The sequence below is a fragment of the Panthera pardus genome, unplaced genomic scaffold (assembly GCF_024362965.1).
Source record: "Panthera pardus isolate Hobbes unplaced genomic scaffold, ASM2436296v1 HiC_scaffold_15, whole genome shotgun sequence".
NCBI classification, from domain to species: Eukaryota; Metazoa; Chordata; class Mammalia; order Carnivora; family Felidae; genus Panthera; species Panthera pardus.
The window spans coordinates 13,918,046-13,936,531 of NW_026526710.1; the positions used below are offsets into that span (position 1 = coordinate 13,918,046).

General features: G+C 45.6%; 1 protein-coding gene and 1 pseudogene across 2 annotated transcripts in view; both read right to left on the reverse strand.

Annotated features, from left to right (window-relative positions):
* GGT5 (gamma-glutamyltransferase 5) overlaps positions 1 to 15,927 on the reverse strand; it is a 30,764-nt gene extending 14,837 nt beyond the window's left edge. Inside the window, exon 1 of one of the 2 annotated variants that reach the window (XM_019467111.2) lies at positions 15,261 to 15,927. In XM_019467111.2, the coding sequence (XP_019322656.1) occupies positions 15,261 to 15,433 (173 nt within the window). In that variant the 5' untranslated portion in view covers positions 15,434 to 15,927. The remainder of the gene's footprint in view (positions 1 to 15,260) is intronic. The other variant, XM_019467110.2, reaches the window with a different exon arrangement.
* LOC128777103 (cystatin-B-like) lies at positions 8,999 to 14,880 on the reverse strand (annotated as a pseudogene).
* Positions 15,928 to 18,486: the final 2,559 nt, after the last annotated feature.

Sequence of the window (18,486 nt, forward strand, 5' to 3'; positions counted from 1 at the left end):
AGCTGCTTATACCAAAACCCACCCTGCTGTGCCCTGCAGGTGCACCTTCACTAGGGCAGGTCTGACTGAGCCAGCAGAGTGGGCCTCTCCTCAAGAGGACCAACACAAGCCCCACACATGCACCAAGTCTACTGATCATAGAGTGCTCCAGAGCATCAGCTTCAGTTCTGATGGAAATAGGACCAGGCTTTTTTCTTCCTTCCTTCCTTCCTTCCTTCCTTCCTTCCTTCCTTCCTTCCTTCCCTCCTTCTTTCCTTCCTTCCTTCCTTCCTTCCTTCCTTCTTTTTTTTCTTTGGAATCAGGCATATAGTTTTTGGTCTGTTTGTTTGCTTGTTTGGGTTTTTTGTTCCTTTTCCTTTCTCTTTTTTTGAAACAGTCTTTCAAAAAAAACAGGTTTATTTTAACAAATCAAAGCACACCTAGTCAAAGGTCCAAACACTCCCCACTGCAACCAAGGAAGAGCTCTGCAGAGGGCTGATGTGGAGAAAAGAGCAGACAAATCACAACAGCAGAGTGCACACAGCATACACCAGAAACACTTCCTGACATGGCAGTTCCTGGACAGTGTATGACCTCTTCTTATAGAGCATTACTCTCAAGAACAGGAAAAATAACAAGTTTTCATAACACACAAAAGGCAAAAAGCTAGACAAAATGACAAGAAGGAGAAATTCTCCCCAAAAGAAAGAAAAAAGAAACCACAGCCAGGGACGTACTCAAAACAGATATAACCAATATACCTGAACAAGAATTTAGAACTACAATCATAAGAATACTATCTGGGCTTGAAAGCATAGAAGACACCAGAGAAACTCTTGCTGCAGAGACAAAAGACCTAAAAACTAGTCAGGCCCAATTAAAAAATGCTGTAACTGAGATGCAAAATTGACTGGATCCTCACAATGAGGATGGAAGAAGCAGAGGAATGGATAGGTGATATAAAAGATTAAACTATGGGAAATAATGAATCTGAAAAGAAGAGGGAAAAAACACTGTTATTAGATCACACTATTAGATCACAAATATAGACTTAGGGAATTCAGTGATTCTATAAAGCACAATAATATCCCTATCATAAGAGTCCCAGAAGAGCAGGAAAAAGTGACAGAAGGTTTATTTGAACAAATTATAGCTGAGAACTTCCCTAGTCTGGGGAAAGAAACAGGCATTCAAGTCCAAGAGGCACAGAAAACTCCCCTCAAAATCAACAAAAGCATGCCAACACCAAGACATATCACAGTGAAACTTGACAAAGAGAATTCTGAAAGCTAAGGACAAAAGGTCCTTAACCTAAAAGGGCAGATACATAAGGTTTGCAGCAGACCTGTCCACAGACTTGACAGGCCAGAAGGGAGTGGCGTTACATGTTAAATGTGCTAAGTGGGAAAAATAGGCAGCCAAGAATACTTTATCCAGCAAGGTTGTTACTCAGAATAGAAGGAGAGTAAGGAGTTTCCAAGACAAGCAAAACCTAAAGGAGTTCATGACCGCTAAACCAGCCCTGCAAGAAATATTAAAGGGGACCCTTTCAGTGGGAAAGAGAGACCAAATCGACAAAGACTAGAAGGGAACAGAGACAATCTACAGGAACTATTACTTTATAGGTAATACAATGGCACTAAATTAATATATATCAACAATTACTCTAAATGTAAATAGACTAAATGCTCCAATCAAGACATAGGGTATCAGAATGTATTAAAAAAAACAAGCCCCATTGATATGTTGCTTACAAAAGACTCATTTTAGACCCAAAGTCACCTCCAGATAGAAAGGGAGGGGATGGAGAACCATTTATTATGCTAATGGACATCAAAAGAAAGCTAGAGTCGCCTACTTATATCAGACAAACTAGATTTTAAAACAAAGACTGCAAAAAGAGATTATATCACAGTAAAGGGGTCTATCCAGTAAGAAGAGCTAACAATCATGAATATTTATGCCCCCAATTTGGAAGAAGCCAAGTATATAAATCAATTAATAAGAAACTTAAAGAAACTCATTGATAATAATGCAATAATAGTAGGGGACTTTAAAACCCCACTTACAGCAATAGATATATCTAAGCAGAAGTTCAACAAGGAAACAATGGCTTTGAATGACACACTGGACCAGATGGACTTAACAGATATATTTAGAGAATTTCATCCTAAAGCAGCAGAATACACATTCTTTTTGAGTGCACACGGAACATTCTCCAAAATAGATCACATACTGGGTTACAAATCAAGTCTCAACCAGTGCATACCATGCATATTTTCAGATCACAATGCTATGAAACTTGAAGTCAACCACAAGAAAAAATTTGGAAAGACCACAAATACATGGAGGTTAAAGAACATCCTACTTAAGAATGAATGGGTTAACCAGGAAATTAAAGAAGAAATTTGAAAATACATAGAAGAAAATGAAAATGAAAATACAACATTCTAAAACCTTGGGACACAGCAAAGGTGGTCATAAGAGGGAAGTGTGCAGCAATACAGGTCTTCGTCAAGAAGCAAGAAATGTCTAAAATACACAACCTAGTCTTACATCTAAGGAACTGGAAGAAGAACAGCAAATCAAGCCTAAAACCAACAGAAGAAGGAAATAATAAAGATTAGAGCAGAAATAAATGATATAGAAATAAAAAGAAACAGAACAGATTGAAACTAGGAGCTGATTCTTTGAAAGAATTAGTGGGGTGCCTGGGTGGCTCAGTCAGTTGAGTGTCCAGCTTCAGCTCAGGTCATGATCTCACGGTTTATGGGTTTGAGCCCTGTGTCGGGCTCTGTGCTGGCAGCTCAGAGCCTGGAGCCTGCTTCCAGTTCTGTGTCTCCCTCTCTCTCTGCCCCTCCACCACTAGTGCTCTGTCTCTCTCAAAAACTAAATAAACATTAAAAAAAATAAAACAAAAGAAAGAAAGAAGGAAGGAAAGAAAGAATTAGCAAAATTGATAAACTCCTAGCCAGACTTAAGATGAAGAGAAAGGACCCAAATAAATAAAATCACAAAATTTAAGAAGAGAGATCACAATCAACACCACAGAAATACAATTAGAATATTATGAGCAATTATATATAAACAAATTGGGCAATCTGAGAAGAAGTGGATACATTCCTAGAAACATATAAACAACCAAAACCGAAACAGGAAGAAAGAGAAATTTGAACTGACCCATAATCAGCAAAGAAACTGAATCAGTAATCAAAAGTCTCCCAACAAACAAGTGTCCAGGGCCAGATGACTTCCCAGGGGAATTCTATCAGACATTTAAAGAAGAATTAATACCTATTCTTCTGAAACTGTTCTAAAAAATATAAATGGAAGGAAAACTTCATTAGCTTGATTCCAAAACCAGACAAGGACCAATTATAATGACAAGGACCAGACAAGGAGAATTATAGACCAATATCCCCGATGAACACGAATGCAAAAATTCTCAGCAAGATACTAGCAGATTGACTCCAACAGTACATTAAAAGAATTATTCACCATGATCAAGTGGGGTTTATTCCTGGGCTGTAGCGGTAGTTCAATATTCACAGATCAACCAATGTGACACACCACATTAGTACAAGAAAGGATAAGAACCACATTATCCCCTCAATAGATGAAGAAAAAGCTTTCGACAAAATACAGCATCCAATCTTGATAAAAACCCTCAAAAAAGTAGGAATAGATGGAACATACCTCAACATCATAAAGGCCATATATGAAAGACCCACAAAGACCCCTAATATCGTCCTCAAGGGGGAAAAACTGAGAGCTTTTTCCCCAAGGTCAGGACTACAACACGGATGTCCACTGTCACCACTGTTGTTCAAGATAGTACTGGAAGTCCTAGCCTCAGCAATCAGACAACAAAAATGTTTATAGCAGCACTATCAGCAATAGCCAAATTATGGAAAGAGCCCAATGAATGAATAAAGCCCTGATGAATGGATAAAGAAGATGTGGTGTATATATACACACAATGGAAATATTACTTGGTGATCAAAAAGAATGAAATCTTGTCATTTGCAACGACATAGGTGGAACTAGAGTGTATTATGCTAAGCGAAATAAGTCAGTCAGAAAAAGACAAAAACCGGGTGCCTGGGTGGCTTAGTCAGTTAAGCGTCCACTTCGGCTCAGGTCATGATCTCATGGTTCGTGAGTTCGAGTCCTGCGTCGGGCTCTGTGCTGACAGCTCAGAGCCTGGAACCTGCTTCAGATTCTGTCTCTCCCTCTCTCTCTGCCCTTCCCCTGCTCATGTTGTCTCTCTCTGTCTCTCAAAAATAAATAAACGTTAAAAAAAAATTTTTTTTTAAAGAAAAAGACAAAGATCATATGATTTCACTCATATGTGGAATTTAAGAAGCAAAACAGATGAACATAGGAGAAGGGAAGGAAAAATAAAATAAGATAAAAACAGAGAGGGAGGCAGACCATGAGACTCAATTATAGAGAACAAACTGAGCATTGCTGGAGGAAAGGTGGGGGGGGGGGAGCTAAATGAGTGATAGACGTTAAGGAGGGCACTTGTAGTGAGCACTAGGCGGTATATGTAAGTTATGAATCCTTAAATTCTACTCCTGAGACCAGCATTATACCATATGTTAACTGACTTGAATCTAAATAAAGACTTGGAAGAAAAAAAAAATAAACATGCAAGAACTCAGTGAATATTTTCCCCAAGAACCCTTCCTGAAGAATCTAATAAAAAGCATACCTCAGAACCAAAATAACTGGAAAGACTTGGACATGAGTGGGAGTAAGAATTAAACATATATTTACATGTAGACCTAAAACTAAAAATGATGGTTGTAATGGAATTAGTACAGCAACTTAATGGCTCTGGTTCTGAAGATGTAGGTACAGCACAACCATAAAAAATGGATTGGAGATATGGTTTTGAGGACATGACTGTTGTCTTTTACTTATGGGCCAGTCAAATGACAATTTAAAAGAAAAAACTCTTTGGAGGCATCTGGATGGCTCAGTTGGTTAAGCGCCTGACTTTATAGCTCAGGCCATGATCTCATAGTTGGTGAGTTCGAGCCCCGCATCAGGCTCTTGGCTGTCAGCACAAAGCTTACTTGGAATCTTCTGTCCCCCTCTCTCTCTGCCCCTCTCCTCCTCCCCTCTCTCTCTCTCTCCCTTTCTCTCTCTCTCAAAAATAAATAAACATTAAAAAAATACTCGTTGGTTTACAGACCACCCCGGTATTGATAAAAGTAAATGTGCCTGTGTTCTTACACATGAAGTTGGATGCGTAGATGGGTTAAATGAACCAATGAAAAATTTCCTTTTAATGATTCTGTGGACAGAAAACTCATTTGGTGGGAAGAGAGAAAATTAGCTAAAAAGTGGTAGAAACAGCTAAAGCTGTTATGGATGGTGAGGCCTATTGTGTGGATACAAAAAGGAAGATGGGAGTGAGAAGAAAGAGGCTGTATAAGAAATAGAATAAGGTTTGATAGAATGATAGGTATTAACTAAGAGTAAGAAGATATCCCATATCCCTTCAGATCCTATCTTGGGAGAGATAAAAAACAGGGGGAAGAAGAGGTTTCCAGGTAATTTCAGTATTACCCATGGTGGGGAATTCTATCAGTCCAGTAGGATAGACATAAAGATTTTTATTTTGAGGAATCGGTTCATGTTATTGCAGAGGCTGGCAAGTTCAAAATATGCAGGGCAGGTCAGAGGGATGGAAACTCAGGATTTTTATGTTACAGATTCTTTTCCCAGAAACCTGTTTTTGTAGTTCCGGTCTTCAACTGATTGGCCATGGCCCACCCAGGTTTCGGGATGATCTGTTTTAAAGTCAACTGAATGAAATGTTAATCACATCTATAAAATACCTTGAGAGCAACATCTAGACTAATATTTGACCAAATTACTGGGCACCATAGCCTAGTTTAACCATCAGAGGAGCAAATAGAGAATATCCCCAAAAAAGTCGAGAACTACAAGTATCATATTTATATATCTAATATTGTAATTACATATAATATATAACATACAATAAAGATACCAACAGAAATATAATAACCATTAGAGCAAAAATACAAGCCTCTTGATATTAAAAGCTATGCCAGGGGCGCCTGGGTGGCTCAGTCGGTTAAGCGGCCGACTTCGGCTCAGGTCATCATCTCGCGGTCTGTGGGTTCGAGCCCCGCGTCGGGCTCTGTGCTGACAGCTCAGAGCCTGGAGCCTGTTTCAGATTCTGTGTCTCCCTCTCTCTGATCCTCCCCCGTTCATGCTCTGTCTCTGTCTCAAAAATAAATAAACATTAAAAAAAAAAAAGTAAAAAAAAAAAAGTAAAAGCTATGCCAAAAAGAGAAGGTAAGTGATATATTTTCTTGTTTTGCAAAAACAAACAAACAAACAAACAAACCAGACATAATAGCAAAAAAAGAAAAAGAAAATGAGAAGGAGATATATAAATTTAAAAAAAAACAGGAAAAATAAATCAGAGACAAATGAAAATGATTCCCTCTAGAAGACTGAATAGGAACAGAATGAAGGTAAGGTGAATGAGATCTTTGAGGATATCTTTTTACATAGTTTTGACTTGTATTCAAAAATAAAATTAAAACAAAAAGGATGAAAAAGGAAACCCTAACATTGAATATGAACTGAAAAAAAATTAAGCTAACGTATATTGAACTGATAATCACATAGGAAAAAAATTTAATTGTACCATACATCTTTTGTGGGATATATGCTAAAGACAAATACAACAACAACAAAACCATGCAAAGAGATCTCAAACTTTACTTAGATTCATTGAGTGACACTATTGAATTAACTTGGAGACTATTTTGTGAGTACTTGGGGATAGAATGAGTAAGTAAATATATTTGATGGGAACTTCTTTTACCATGGTAGAGGAGACACACAGATGAGAGGAAAATGAGAAGAAGCCTATCATGGTGGATCTGAACTGGAGGTCTCAGTACAGACTCATGACATTTGTATGTTTCTTCTGGTTCTATGCATTGACACATCATAGAAGCAATGGCTTCCCTATATCAGTGAACACTCCTAGCACTTAAATCTTGGTTTCTGAAATACCATAATCTACTAATTCCTGATTTCAGATCTGGCTGAGGGGATATACAAGCAGATCCTGGAACATTTTGGGCTAGAAGTCAAGAAAATTTTCTAAGACTAATGGATTTGTGTAAAAGAACATAGTTGCTGGCTTAGAGGGGCTCTCTTTGGTCAAATCTGTAACAGTTTGGGCATCAAAAACAATAACAATGTTGGATTATAACATATTGAATTAAGACAATCCTTGAGGGGTGCCTGGGTGGCTCAGTCAGGTAGGCGTCCGACTTTGGCTCCGGTCATGATCTCATGGCTCCTGGTTGGAGCCCCACGTCGGGCTCTGTGCTGACAGCTCAGAGCCATCAGCCTGCTTTGGATTCTGTGTCTCCTTCTCTCTGCCCCTCCCCCACTTGCTCTCTCTCTCTCTTTCAAAAATAAATAAACATTGGAAAAAAAGTTTTTAATTAAAAAAGTCATTAAAAAGACAATCCTTGAGTCAATAATGATACTCAAGAACATCTAGGTTGGGTAAGAGGGGATCTCCTTTATAAAAGAATGCCAGCTAATGAATGTTGAAGAAATGACAGGTTTAGAAATCACCTTTTTGCAACACAAATTTATTTATTCAGACAAGGACCAAAATAGTTGCTAAAACATGGGGTCAAGTGTTGTTTAATAAAAGGATACTCGCCTGGTCTCAAAGTATCAAACCATATGTTACTTATTTAATAGGGAACTACCCCTTACAGTGGAGAGATCTGGAAGATACCACTTTTATGATGTGATCCAACTTAGCATCACCAATGATAGGAGATCCTTTGTGTTTAACCTGGATCTGATCATGAAGAAATAATTAGAGGAGCGCCTGGGTGGCTCAATCGGTTAAGCATCCGACTTCAGCTCAGATCATGATCTCATGACTCATGAGCTCGAGGCCTGCATTGGGGGTCTCTGCTGTCAGCACAGAACGCACTTCGGATCTTCTGTATCCTCTTCTCTCTCTCTGCCCCTCCCCCCCCCAAAAATAAATATCAAAAAATTTTTAAAGATTAAAAGAAAGAAATAATAGACAATAGACAATACTAGACAAACCAAGATTGTGAAACAAGACTGTGATACAACTGGACTGGCTTCCTTAAAAACGTTAATATCATAGAAGATCAATTGTTTGTTCATTTCTTTTAAAGAGGCAAAGAAGGGGCACCTGGGTGGCTCATTTGGTTGAGTGACCAACTCTTGATTTTGGCTCAGATCATGATCCCAGGGTTGTGAGATAAAGCCCCGCATCAGGCTTCATAAGTGTGGAACCTGCTTAAGATTTTTCTCCCCCCTCCTGTCTCTCTCTCTCTCTCCCCCCACCCCAACCCCTCTCCCCCACTCACACACTCTCTCCTCTAAAATAAATAAATAAATAAAATAAAAATAAAGAAGCAGGGGGAAGTTCTAGATTAAAGAAGACTAAAGAAACATGACAATCACTGATTGGATACTGGATGTAAAGAAATAAATAAGTAGAAGATAGATGATAGATGATAGATAGGAGGGAAGGAAGAAAATAGATGATAGAATTATTGGATCAACTGGGAAAATTTGAACTGGATGAGGTATCAAATTTTCTTGAGCGTGATAATGGTATCAGTGTTATATAGGAGAATATCTTATTCTTAGTAGATATATACTTAAGTAGTTAGGGATAAAGTGCCATGATTAAAGCAACTTACTTTTATTTTTTTTTTTTTTTTAATTTTTTTTTTCAACGTTTTTTTTTTTTTTTATTTATTTTTGGGACAGAGAGAGACAGAGCATGAACGGGGGAGGGGCAGAGAGAGAGGGAGACACAGAATCGGAAACAGGCTCCAGGCTCCGAGCCATCAGCCCAGAGCCTGACGCGGGGCTCGAACTCACGGACCGCGAGATCGTGACCTGGCTGAAGTCGGACGCTTAACCGACTGCGCCACCCAGGCGCCCCAAAGCAACTTACTTTTAAAAACATATAGATAGATTGGGGCACCTGGATGGTTCAGTCATTTGGGCATCCTACTTCGGCGCAGGTCACGATCTTGCGGTTCGTGAGTTCAAGCCCCACATCGGGCTCTGTGCTGACAGCTCAGTGTCCGGAGCCTGCTTCAGATTCTGTGTCTCCCTCTCACTCTGCCCCTCCCCTGCTCGCACTCTGTTTCTCTCTCTCTCTCAAAAATTAATAAAGATTTTAAAAATTAATAAAAATAGATAAATAGATAATACATGGAGTGAGAAAAAGAAAACAAGGTGAAATATTAACAATTGGTGAACCTAAGTGAAGGGTAAATGGGCATTCTTTCCATTTTTCTGTGGATTTAAAATTTTTTCAAAATAAAAATATAAACATTTAGGGGGAAAATAGCCACAACAACAGCAAAAAACTTGTGAAATGCATCTAAGCCAAACTTTGAGGGAAAATGATAGCTTTCATGTATCAGAAAAGAGTTTAAAAATCAATAACCTACGTACCCATCTTATAATTTGTGTATCTCAAGATGAGTTTTTTTGAAAAGCAACTCAAACTCAACAGAAGTAGAAGAATCAAGATAAAAATAGAAACTAGTGTAAAAGGTTATAAATGTATAATAAAGAAAATCAACAACACTAAAGTTGATTCTTCAAAAAGACACTAAAATTGATAAAACCCCTATCAAGATTGGTCAAGAACAAAGAGAGAAAACACTAATCACCAATACCAGGAATGAAAGAGGACTCACTACAGACCCAACAGACATTAAAAAGGTAATAAGAAAATGGTATTGACCAACTGTCTGTCAATAAAGGTGACAATTTGCATAAACTGAACAAATCCCTTGCAAAGAATTAACTAAAAAGGATACAAGAAGAAATAAAAATGTGATAGTCTTGTATTTATTAAAGAAATAGAATCCATTATTGGGGTGCCTGGGTAGTTCAGTCTGCAGAGCATGGAACTCTTGATCTCAGGGTCATGAGTTTGAACCCCAAGTTGGATGTACAGATTACTTAAAAATAAAATCTCTAAAAGAAAGAAATAGAATCCATTATTTATTTATTTGTTTATGTATTTATTTATTTTTAAGTTTGTAAAGATTTAAAAATATACATTTAAAGAGAATACAAGTCCTCTTTGAAAGTAGTTAAGATCATTGATTGTGTTGACTTTGTCTCTCCTAATGAAACTTAGGAGAGGTGCATGACATCTCCCTCTACCCTCAAGTGGCCCAGTGTAGAAATCGCATTGTTCATGATCCCAGACACATTCACAGAGGACAGAACCACACAGACAGGCCCTATTCAAAATGGGAACTAGAAATATGTCAGCTCATCATGTCTGGCTTTGTGGGTCTGATAGTTGGACCAGGCCAAGGGCTTGTTTTCCTGTGGGAGACTTTCAAATACTCAAATGTGCACAAACTCATCATCATCAACTTGAACCTTGATGAAGTATTTCCTCCCCATGACCACCTGGCTCCTGAACTCCACAGCCTTAAAAGTAGCAAACTTGTTCTTTTCCTGCTCTTCCAGTAGTGGTTTCACATGGTTGGTGATGGTCTGGGTCTCAGCCGTGGCAGACTGCATGGCTGAAGGCGCCCCCACACATCTTGCTGGCAGGTATCAGGAGATGGGCCGAGCGGAACCCAGACCTGAGGTCCCTGCTCTGCTTAAGGCAGGTGGCCTTAGAATCCATTGTTTAACACCTTTACACACATACACAAATAACTCCAGCTCAAAAGCCTTAACCAGTACATTTTTCCAAGCATTTAAAGAGAAAATAACTTGGGCGCCTGGGTGTCTCAGTCAGCTGAGCGTCCGACTTTGGCTCGGGTCATGATCTCAGGTTTCGTGAGTTCTAGCTCTGCATTGGGCTCTCTGCTGTCAGCACAGAGACCACTTCAGATCCTCTGTTTCCCTCTCTCTTCACCTCCCCCATTGGTTCTCATTCTCTCTCCTCTCTCTCTCTCTCAAAATAAAGAAACATTAAAAAAGACAGAGAAAATAACATCAATCTTAAAAAACAACAGGGGCGCCTGGGTGGCTCAGTTGGTTAAGCATCTGACTTTGGCTCATGACCTCTGCGAGGTCATGATCTCGCAGACTGTGAGTTCGAAAGCCCCACATCGGGCTCTGTGCTGACACTTTGGAGCCTGGAGCCTGCTTCAGATTCTGTGTCTCCCTCTCTCTTTGCCCCTCCCCTGCTTGTGTTCTGTCTCCCTCTCTCAAAAATAAACATTAAAAAAATTAACAAAAAAAAGCAAAAAACAACAAAACCTTGTCTCCTAGAGCATAGAAAAAAGAGAACACTTCCCAGCTCTTTTTATGAGGCCACTATAACTTTGATACCAAAACCTGACAAGGACATTATAAGAAAGGAAAAATACAGACCAGCATCTCTCATAAACATAAAGACAAATATCCTAAACAAAATGTTAACAAATCAGAGGTGACTGGCTGACTCAGTTGGTAGAGTATGCCACTCCTAATCTCTGGGTCGTAAGTTTAAGCCCCATGTTGGGTGGGGCTTTTAACTTTTAAAAAAAGTTAGCAAATCAAATAAAAATGATATTAAAATCATGAACAAATGGGGTTCTTCCAGGGATGCAAAGGTGGCTTAACAGTCATTGTATATCTTAAAAGACAGAAAAATTATTTATCTTGGTAACACAGAAAATACATTTGAAGAACAACCTGATAGGAAAATAGGCAGAAGATTTTAACAGAAACTTCATAAAAGAGGATGTTCAGATGACCAAGAATTACTTCCAACCCTCAGCATTAGGGATGGGTTTGCTCATTGTCTGTCTCACCCACCACAAAGGCAAGGACTTTGAACATCTGGGTTACCACTGTGACCCCAGCACAATGGCTGGCAGATAGTAGGTGCTGCTCATTCCTATTTGATGAAGCACCTTTTGGGAAGAGAAGCATTCTTGCACCCGCAAGGCCCACTGAGTTGTACTCTGTACACAACCATGTCCACAGGCATAATGGCCAGGGCTCAGGCCACCTGGGCTGGAGTTCCCACTCACCAGTTACATGATACTGGACACATAACTCAACCTCCCTGAGCCTGGCTCTTTTTTTTTTTTTTTTTTTTTAAGTATATTCTACACCCAACTTGGGTCTCCAACTCACAACTCTGAGAGCAAGATTCCCATGCTCTACCAATTGAGCCAGCCGGGCTCCCGGAGCCTGTGAGCGGGAGCAGTTCTCACCAGTAGAGAGCTAGAGTGCAGAACGATCATGCATTTTGAACATGTTTGGCTTCGAGGAACTGAGAGGCTGCTGTCACCATCACTGCTATCACAAACCCCCAGATGTGCACATTCACACATGCAGGTGCACACTGCCCAGGCAAACAAGTTCTTTCCACATCCACAGCCCTGAGGGAAGGAAATGCAGTAATTTCCCGGTGAGCTGGCCAGGAGTCCAGAGAACCACTAGGGCCACAGGGGCTGGGAGGGGAAGGAGCTATGAGCCTACTCCACAGTGGGGTCCCCTGCTCGGACCCTGGGTCCTACTCCTAACCCTGAGATGCCAACCCACATCCAATCCAATCTACTATAACAGTGGTCAGATTGCTGCCATCAAGGGAGCATCTCCTATGGGCCAGGCAAGCTTCATGCCTGCCCTTAAGGGGGCAAGTGCCAGCATGAGTCTCATTTCACAGAGGCTCAAAGGCCGCAAGAGCCTACCAGAGTTTCTGCTCTCCCCTGTGCTGAGAGTGAAACCCACAGATCCCTGGATGGGTCAGAGCAGCTGGTAAGACCCAGCTCTCAGGGGCCCATCCCTGTCCCCACCTCCACAGCCCAGTGCTAGCCCAGACTCCAGTGCCCTAAAAGGTGAGTGCTCTGGACCCCACCATCCTCTTCTATGACTACTCCCTTTATCAGTAAAGCTCTGACCTTTACAGGCTGGCTAGGAGCTAAGCAGACATTGGAATCCAGGGCAGGGGGTGGAGGATTCTGAGAAGACCCCACCCTTCCAGCAGCCCAGGACAGTTTCCATCCCTGCAGAGGCCTCCTCCTTCTGTGACACCAGGAAGCTCCCTCCTGGGCAGGCCTAGTTTCTTTATAAATCAAGTGCAGCAATGAATCCCACTGGATTCTGGGAAAAGCAATGAATCTTCCCACCGAGGATCCTGTGGGAGGGCAGGTATTTCTGAGTGGCAGGTATATGTCACAAAGCTGAAAAGCCAACACTACCCTGAAGTTCATGCAGTCTCCCTAGAAGACAAGCACTTGCTCAGAGCCTCAGAACACCCAGTTTGCATGCAAGCCTAACACACTGGGCCATAAGGCTGGAAGATGACAGACTAGAGAGAAAGGAACCTCACTGTCATCATGTGTCTATTTACCCATTACTCATGGTGCTGGGTCTCTACTCATGCCAACTTTAAGACCCCTCCCCCAGGGGCCCTGGCTGCAGAAATCATGGCCCCAAAGGAACAGACCTGGCACGGTAGGCTAGGAGGAGTTCGGGTCTGGGAGGCCTGCTGCTAAAAGGAGATGGTGGTGGGGAAGCTGGAGACAGCAGGGAGGAAGGAGAGTGGGCTTCAGGCAGGCAGCTCCCTTCAGAGCCTGCAGCAACATGGCCAGGAGCCCTCAAAGGGGAATCTTGGCCAGGAGGACCCCAGCCCAGCCAGGGTCTCTTGACCCCCTGTTCCACAGAAGCTGGGGCCAGCTCCAGGCTCCCTCCCACTCCTGGCTTCTTAAAACAAGAACAGGAAGTTGAGAGTGCTGTTTGACAAGTACACAAAACACCGGGGAGAAACCACATCCGCCTTCCTCACCAAGGAGACTTGCAGGGAAGATCTTGGGCTCAAGAGCAGAGACCCCAACCGCAGACCCTCACACATGCACAGCAGGACATTCCACAGAGAACCACAAGACAAGAACCTCTCCAAGGGGAGACACAGTGGGCCCAACCCCCCTCAAAGAAATGTGGCAGCGGCTCTCACTCCTGGGGACCATGTCCCCAGCACTGGTCTCTGGGGCCTGAAGCCCCTGCCTGGTTTGCAACTACAGCTATGGTTCAGGTGGGCACAACACCTCTGTATGTTCTCCAGAGCATGGGGGAGGGGAGGTTCACTCCCCTCCTATCACCTGGAAGGCCCCTGGGGAGACCAAACAGCCTGTTCCCCACTTGTCGCTGAGCTGCCACCCTCAGCCACTGTCATCATAGAAGGAGCCCTGAAGGAGGAGAGAGAAAGCCCTGAGAACAGCCCAGAGGACCAGGTCAGAGGACCAGAGACAGATGAACAGATGCACAGACAGACAGACAAAAGAAGGAAGGAAGGAAGGAAAAGGCAAGTTAATGCAACAGAAGGATAAAGCATACAGGAAAGGTGAAGCCAGAACAAAGACAGCCCAGAACACCACCTGCCCAGCAGTGGCTGGGCCAGGACTCGGCCGTGCTCCCCCTTGTGCTGGGACTGTCCCCTCGGTTTATAATGTATTTCTGATCCTGACAGTGATCCATGAGGCAGATATTCCGGGAAGCAGACCCGGCCAGCAGGGAGGGAATGATTTCTCAGGCTTCTTTCTTACAGGCCCGGGCTGGGGGCCAAGGGCCAGGAGGGGCGTCCTGCTATGTTCCGCTCCAGTAGGCAGTGGAAGCCTCTCATGAGCTAGGCTTCCTGGAAAAGAATAGGAAATGCAGGCCCCCTCTCCACCACCCACCTTGCCCCGGCCCCAGACATCAAACAGTCACTGGCTGGGCCCAGGCCCTGACATCAGAAGGGGAGGCTGTGGGGGACATGGTGCCAGCAAGGGCAGATTTCCTAGATCCTGGGTCAGGGGAGAGACTGGCCCCGGGTAGCACTGAGTGCACCCTGGCAAGCCAGGACTCACCCATACTTCTGGAAGAAAACCCCAGCCTTAGACAATTGTGTGGCTTCTCTGAAGGGCCAGTGCCAGTCATCAGGGTCAGCCCAGGCCAGACCAGGGACACTGTGGCAGTCCCCTCTCGGGGCTTCCCGAGGCCTGGAGCTAGAATAGACTCACACACCACCTCTGTCAATATCCCCAAGCCCCCTTCTGTCCTCTGCGCACACTTTTCTCCTGCTCTATGCAAGGGTCCTGGGGCTGCCTCCTTGCTGGACTCCAAACTCACGTGACCCCCACCACCAGTGCACACACACATGCACCTTCTCCACACTCTCACCACGGGTCACAAAGTGTCCAGGAGGAGCCAGCCACTGAGAGCCACCCAGCTCCCACCCACCTCTTACTCACCGTCCAATCTCCGAGCAGACCTTGGAGTCAGCGGCGACCGCAGCGTGGGCAAAGGCCTGGGAGCCGCAGTGGGCATGGTGGCGAGAGAGGACCACGGCGGGCACGATGATGGCTAGGGCCAGCCCCAATCCCAGAAGGACCATGCTGACCGTGGCCCTGCGTCCCTGGGCCATGGCTCTGAGGTCCAGGGTGGAGAGAGAAGGCAGGTAGACAGACAGATGGGTGGATGAATGAACAAGATGGGCAGATAGACTCACAGGTGATTGGACAGATGAACAAATAGATGGAGGCCAGAGACAGACAAACAAATGGATTGACAGTCCAGATAGCTGGACAAAAGATAGTAAGAGAAGGTTGGACAGAGACGGGATTACAGACAGTGGACAGACAGGTTTACCAACGAACAGAGGCACCCAGAGGACAGGTGGGTGTATGGACGGACAGCTGGCGATGGCAGGGCTGCTGCCCGACTCTAACGCTTGCTATGAGAGGCAGAGCTGGCCACACGCCTGAACTTCCAGTTTTCAGTCCCTGTTCTTGGCCCTGGCGGGACGCCAGGGACCAGGGCGTTTGTGGGGAGTTTTCCTTCCAGAAAGGAGAAAGCAACCGCCGTTAACTCCCTCATTCCTGCAGCCTGCCCCCTGCAAGCCTTGATGATACAAACACCCCTCCTCCCCAGGGCTATCCCAACCCACGTGCTTGAGGACTTGGTGCCTACTGCCCACAAGACAGCTGGGGTTCAGGATGCCCAGAGCCCCCGCGGCCATTCTCCAGTTCCCAGCAAAGCCAGGACAGCAGGGTTCAGGCCTGCCTGCCCAGTCCCCTCCCCTGGATCAGGCTCAGAGAGACAAGGGGGCCAGAGTGGCACCCCGACTCCTGCCTTCTTGGTGTGACCCTGCCCAGCAACAGCTTGCCCTAGTATCCTCAGAGTCAGAGGACAGTGGAGATGTTTGGGACACAGAGGTAGGGCTGAAGGGGGCCAGAGACAAAGGGAGCGAGGACCTAAGGCGATGTCACTCAGGACCCGGGTTCAAGTCGCAGCTCAGCCGCAGCCTAGCCAGGGAACAAGGGTGCTAGGAAGGGGTTCAGCTTCCCAATCTGCATCAAACACCCAGGACTACAAGACATCTATGTGAGGAATGCAGACAGGGACTGCACCCAGCCCTTGGCACCTACTACCCCTGGGGCCCGCTGTCCTAGAAATGCCACCATGGGCCTCCAGAGAGTAAGGCTGCCCTCCCATCTGCCTCTCTGCCCTTCCCTGGCAATGTGTCTGCTTCCCTGTGTCTGTGGTGACAGTGCCTTCTCTCCTGGGGACACTGGCCTAGGCCCTCCCTTGCCCAGACCTCAGGGTGTCCAACAGGGAGGCTGCTGGGGGAGAGGGGACCCTTTGAGTCCCCTCTTGACCAGGCTCACAGGGGCACAGGGTGCAGGGGCCACAGGCTGGACTCCCACTCACAAAGCCCCCATGCCCCCCCACCCCATATGTCCTCTATCTTCCTTCCCAGCTGAGCACTGCCCTCCCCAGGCCTCTCTACACCTCCTGGTATAGCAGAGAAACCATGCCCATTCAGCGACACAGACTGCTGGGCTCTGTCCCAAGCTTCTGGTCAGCCTGGACAGGCTCTCTAGTAGGCCCGTTCCCACAGCTGCCTTGTGGGATGGGGAGGGCTGTGGGCGCCTTTTCCTGCCCCCACTATCCCCCACAGCACAGTGACATTGCTCAACCAGGAAACAAAGTGCATTCCTGGGCCAGCGCCAGCCCACCCGCTAGGAGGCAGGGGCGGCAGAGACAGCAGGTCTGAGGCATCAGGAGTGGGACATCCCCCCTCCTCTCCCCAGCCATCCTGGTCAGGCTGAGGCCAGGGTGCGAGGGCTGGAGGAACAAAGGCCCAGGAAAGGAAGGACCATCAAGGTAGGCCTGGCTAGAGATGTGGCTGGGGAGGCTTAGCTGAGAAGGGTCCTGAGTATCCATGTCTGGAGGGGAGGGGTAGGAGATGATGGGAAGGAAAGAGAGAGGAAAGCAAGTCCCTCAGCACCTGAGGGAGGCTTCAGCTGAGCCCGTGGGGTCTGGGGAACTGGGTGCACTCTGCCCACATGTGGGAGCCCAAGGAGCTTCCCCTCCAGCAGGAACAAGACCAGCCCCTCAGGCCTCAGTCTTCTCTTCTGCAAACAGGGCTATGGCCTTTCCTCTGGCACCAAAATGAAGGCTGAGGAGGTTTGCAACCCCAGCAGCCCAGCCTCCATCCTGTCTCCGGGGGACCCCAGCGGTACTACCCTCTGGGGCTCAGGGCCCAGACTGCAGATATAAACCCCATTTCCTTGTGGGTACTTTGGAAACACCGGGTTTTCCTGCCTTGTGAAGGAGAGCCCAGACCTGGTCTCCCCTGGCCTCTGTGTCCCTGGTCTCAGGGGTTCCCCACTCATGTTCACTGGTCAGGGGGACATCTGGCCATCAGGTTGTGACACCCCTTCCCCTGCTCACCCCCTCTAGCCTTTCACAGCTCCTCACGTCAGGCATCACAACCGAGTGTAGGAGACAAGTTAGCAGACCCCAAGGGAGGGCAGGAGGGGCTGGCCTGTGGTGGAGGGGGCAGGGTGCTATGGCCCACGGCCCCTCCAGGCCCCGCTCCTGGGCTGCATTCTCTGGCGGCCCGCCAGTCCAGCTCTGACCCTCAGGATCTGGGGACCTTTTCCAGCTCACTGTTCCCTGAGAACTGGGCCTCTTTCTGGAGCTGACCACAGCTTGAATTTCATTCTATTCTAGGTTTGTGCTTGGAAAATCCCCCGGAACCTGACTGTGACTAAGAAGTTTTGCTCCAGCCTCTTGCCCAATCCCACTCTTCAGACCTCAGGTTCACTTCCATGTGTCCTCCACAGTGTGAGCGGGGGCTCCCACCAGGCTGAAGAGGTAGCAGAGTTGATAAGCTTTTTCTGCTGGGTGCACGCTGGCCGAGTAAACTCCGGGGCTGTGACACCCCCTGGTGGTTAATGCTGGGAAGTGCCACTGTCCGGGCCAGAAAAGCGGCGACCTGGCCCCTGAAGCTCAGGGTACCGAAGGATAATGTTTGGTATGGGTCTGCCCCGCCCCTCACCCACCCTCCCACTGGGCTCTCATGAAAATTCTGAGGCTAGCTCCAGCACCTGAGGGGTAAAGACCTCTGAATCCCACCTCTTCACCCTTCCCCACCTGACAGCTCCATTTCACACACACAGGATGCTGAGG